General features: G+C 33.0%; 1 protein-coding gene across 1 annotated transcript; it reads left to right on the forward strand.

Annotated features, from left to right (window-relative positions):
* The first annotated feature begins 1,244 nt into the window (after positions 1-1,244).
* Positions 1,245-1,919, forward strand: LOC117176697. The gene has a single exon (XM_033366953.1). It carries the CDS (start codon positions 1,245-1,247, stop codon positions 1,917-1,919), a length of 675 nt encoding a protein of 224 aa, XP_033222844.1.
* Positions 1,920-5,185: the final 3,266 nt, after the last annotated feature.

Raw genomic sequence — 5,185 nt, forward strand, 5'->3', positions numbered from 1 at the left:
GAGGAAAACCTTTCTGAAAGAAAAAAATTATGGGAAACATTTTTCTCATCTTCTCTACAATTTCCTTGCCAGTCGAAGCTCAGACACCGTATGTCTCTTAGTAGCTAAAAGTCCATTGTAACTGAGTTTTATTAAATCATTGTTTATTACACGCGTGTACGACAAAAATATTGTTCTTTTAAAATGTTAACGGTTGATGGTATAACGTATTCCATTAAAGATTGTGGTGGTTCAGGTGACTGTCTATTTAAGTGCTTAGCTGTGGCAAATGAAAGTTCAAACTGTTCTAGAATTCGGCGAGATGTTGTAAATTACGTGGTTAATAAGTGGCATGAGTTCGGTTGTCTTCAAAATTATAAAAATTACAGAGAATATCGACTGGAGATGGGTGCTTCGGGCACATACGCATTGGAATTAGAAGTCTGTGCAGCGTCCTCTTCTTTAAAATTGAATATAATTCACATACGGCAAATGACAAACGGAATTTCGAATGACGGCAGTAGGAAATATAAATATTTTACCGGGGAATATTTCGTTGAAGACAGCTGCAGAGCAACAGTATATTTACTTCTGACTAGGATAGCAACTGAAGAATCAAGGGATGCTCATTTTCGACTGTTAATACCCGCATCACAGCAGCTTGATGGAAATACGAATGTTATGCAGGATGCATCTGGTGTATCTTCAGAAGAGAGTCGAATTAACGACATTTACGGAGATAATGCCGAAATTATGGAAACGTCAGGAGATACGGAAAGAACAAGAGCCTCTTCATACAGTGAAGTTGAAAATGGAAATATAAGGGAGGCCCCGAAGCGACAAAAATGTGCAACTGACTCAACACGAAAAAGGAAAAGGAACGCGGAAAAAAATGCATGGAAATCGTGGCTAGATGTACAATTGAAGGAAGTGGTAATGAATGCCTTAAATTATTTTCAGGAAGAAAAAGACTGTGGTAAAAGTGATGATATTTCGAAAGTGCACAATCGGGTGGCTCAGTGTTTAGGAATTTCAGAACGCAGCGTAGAATGAGTTTTGAAAGAATTTCGCGATACTGAAGGGAATTTTAAAGAACGTTGCATTACGAATGCAAATAAACGCATTGAAGTGGACGAATTCACGAAGGGATTAATCAGAAGAATAATATTTGATGCTTACATAAAAAAAGTATTCCTACCATTAAAAGTATACATCAGCAGTTGCAGACTGCTGTTCCAGATTTACAACAATTTTCCATGTCAAAGATGCGATCACTGCTACTGGAAATGAAATTTAAGTACAAAAAACTGAATCAGCGTCCAGTTCTTATGGAAAGTTTCACTGTAGCTGGAAAACGAGCTGAGTTTTTGCGAAAAATAGAGGAATATAGGCATAATAACTGGAATATATTCTATCAAGATGAAACTTGGTGTGGAGCCAATCATTCTTTAAAACGTGGTTGGCTCGAGCATGTTCAAAAAAAAAATACAGATAATTACGATTATTACCGTGGTCATGTGCAGCACTACGGGGGATACCAGGGAGGCTTCGTCAATCCATCAGGAGCAGGTCTGCGAATTATAATTTCGCACATCGGCAGTAAAGACGGTTTTTTAGAAGATTGCATGCTGTGCTTCATTGGTAAGAAAGGGAATCAAGATTATCACCAAGAGAAGAATAAGCAACACTTCGAAGAATGGTTCCGGAAAGTTTTGCGAAAGATACCGACAAAGTCTGTCATTGTCGTCGACCAGGCACCTTATCATACGATGCTTGATCCAGAATTCAGAAACCCCACTCTTGCTTGGAAGAAAGCATCGATCATTGAGTGGGTACAAAAAAGAAAAATTCCCCTTCCGGTGGGTGTTGAAGCACACGAAATGCTAACAATTAGAGATCTTCTAAATATGACTAAGCCTTATCGGTATCCAAAGTGTTAGTTATTAGAAAAAATCACTCGGGAAATGCGAGGAGATGATGTAAAATTACTTTGGATGCCGGTGGCTCATTGTGAACTCAACGCTATCGAGTTGATTTGGGCACATGTTAAGAGAACAGTTGCTGCTGAAAATAGCACTTTTAAGATAAAGGATGTTCTCGAACTTTGCCAAAAGGCATTGAGTTCCGTGTCACCTTCTTTATGGGCAAAATGCATTCAACATGTCCAGAAAGTGGAAAATGAATACAGGGGCATTGAGAAGGATATGGGCAAGGTGGTCATAAATCGCCCATGGTACCTGAGACCAGTAGGTACGGGCAAGCGATCGTCTTTTTCTCCACAGGCTACCAGGCTACCCTTTCTCTACCAGTATGCAACGATACAGCCCGTCACTTGGATTCGAAGTTGCGTCAGCCCTTCGAAGTTTGGTCTTCTTCTTTTCAGCTTGCGTATTTCCTCTCTATTTCCTGGCCTATTCCTAAATTAAAAATGCTAATAGGTCCGAAAAATCCTAGACATTTTTGTGAGTTTGAGAATGTATTCGTACAATATACATGGATTCTTGACGATTCCGATTTGCAGTTCGAATTTTCGCAACCTCTTAATAATAATTTATTTTTTATCTTATTTGATAATGTTTTATTTTAATTTTAATTTCAACTAAAATTAAAACTTTTATACTGATATCACGTTTAATATTAATATTTCTTAATTAAAAACTGCGGATAATAACATAAAAAAGACACTGATTTTTCAATTGTTTAAACAAAAATTGTTTTAAAAAAATGTTTGATTTTGTCAGTTACGGCACAAGCGAATCATGAAAATTTTCATGATAAAAATGAAAACTGCCTCTCATAAAAATATAGAATCAAGCAATTTTGTATAATTTTTTAGATGAACAATTTCGCTCGGAATATTTCTTGTGTACCATCCTTTTTAGATTCTAAAATAGTGTGCCAAAGGGCAATTAAATCGGATAATTCCTTCGTAAGTTATCGTGTTCACAGATAACGAAGACGGAAACCAAAGATAGACATTGAAGTAAAACCCATCTTTTGTCTAGCAGTGAACCCCAAAACGTCGAGATTTGATGGTGTCCGCGGAAGTAATTTTGCACATAAAACCAATACCTTCTCATTGAGATGATAATGTTTAAAGTTATTATTCAACATTAAAATTGATCAGACAGATTTTTCTAAGATCAAAATATAAATTCACAGCGATTATCAACCTTCCACATGTAAAAACTTTAATTTTACACCTTTAAAATTGAATATTATCAACATGGATTCAAAATGAAGTAATTTATAAAATAAAATATTAATCGCAAGATTTGTGCTTCAAAACATTGGTCCTTAGATGAATAAAAAGTTCACTTAGAACTTAACAAATGTTTCAATAACGAGAATTGTGATATTACAACATTAAAAATCAAAAGGCCTATGAAATTTTAATTTTAATTGACTTTAAATAGTTTGCAAATTAATCATTCCTAAATTAATGACACAAATAATAATAAACACTTCCAGAATTGTCAATTTTTATCAGATTTCCAATTAGCATAGAATAATTGCAATTTCAAAGGGTTTTATTATTATATTACTATATATATTATATTATATTATTATTTATAAAATATTATTTTTATATATAATTTTAACAAATGCGAATAATAATAATTAACGTTTGTTAATAATAACGTTTTTTTAATGTTAATGAGAATAATAATGATTAACGTTTCTTTTTTACGCGTGTCGTTCATTCACGCAGCCTACTGTAAATTCACTATGTATTATATAGGTCAATTAGTTTCCAACGTAGTGCGATGTAAGATAACACAACATTTTTTACAGTATAAGATTGTTGGATGAGAGCCATAAAAAGCCTGACTATATGAATTCTGTAATAAATTCAGCTTGATGAATAGTGCACAACTTAAATTTGGGAGAAACATAAAAATGTACATCCCATTTCTAGCCTTTATCAAGAGCCAGAGGCAAACCTGTCAAACCGATGGACACTATATTTTGACTGGATATGCACGATATCATTTGACACTTATTTCTAACGGTACCTTATTCTAATCTATATATGTATACAGTTGAATGGTATATATGTCGTCATATCAAATGCAAATTGGGCTGACCAACGACCTACTTTCTGGTCAGGTACCTGTGAGCTAGAGCAGACCATCCCTTTTTTCAGGGGTCTTTTGTTTGAAAATGGAAAAAAATTGAGATTAAAAACTTCTTAACTTTGCAATCAGTGCTTTGAAAGTACAATATTTGGAATCTACGTATTGTTCCGATTCCAAAGACATGTAATTTGTCTATAAAGATTGAAAATTTGAGAAGTATTTAGTCTTAAATTGACTGTAAAGCTGATTTTTCTTGATATTAAACTCATTCAAATTTTTAACTTTTCAAAGCAAGTAATATATCATTAAAATCGGAAAAATTCGTAGATGCTGATAATGCTATTTTCAAATCGCTAGTTGAAAAATTAAAAGTTGAAAAATTTCCTTATTTTGACATGCCTGTGGACAAAAGACCCTTGCTGGAGTAAGCTCACATACACCAAGGCACATTCAGTACCTAGAATCCCAAAACTTAATCCGCTTCAGGAGGACGACTGAAAATTCTACAAAAATAAAATATACCAAATAAAAAATGTAGCAATTAGAAAATTACAGTATCGGATATTTTGTTATTTCAGAAATTATATCACGTAAATTTCGAATATAATTTAATTTCGAGAAAAGCCCGCCAAATATAATAGTATCTCAATCAATATTAAATAAACAAAAATGCATATTTTGCATTATTTTTCGAGTATTTTGGTAGAAAAAAAAAACACTTTTTTACCGAAATCTACCGAAATGTAAATTGACTAATAATTACTTTTATTTTATTGATATTAAAAGTGTAGTTTTGAATATAATTTAATTTCGACAGAAGCCCGCCAAATATAAAAGTTTATCAATCAACATTAAATAAACAAAAGTGCAAATTTTGCATTATTTTCGAGTGTTTTGGTAGAAAAAAAACGTTTTTTCACGGAAATCTACGGAAAGATAAATTGATTAATAATCACTTTTATTTTATTGGTATTAAAAGAGTAATTTCGAATATAATTTAATTTGGAGAGAAGCCCGCTAAATATAATACGAGGGTAGTTCAATAAGTCCTTAGAATGAAGTATAAAAACAATTTTTTTTGGGTAAATTTTTCTTTATTTTTCAACATAATCTCCTTGGAGCTCTAT

This window comes from Belonocnema kinseyi, chromosome 7 (genome assembly GCF_010883055.1).
Source record: "Belonocnema kinseyi isolate 2016_QV_RU_SX_M_011 chromosome 7, B_treatae_v1, whole genome shotgun sequence".
NCBI lineage: Eukaryota > Metazoa > Arthropoda > Insecta > Hymenoptera > Cynipidae > Belonocnema > Belonocnema kinseyi.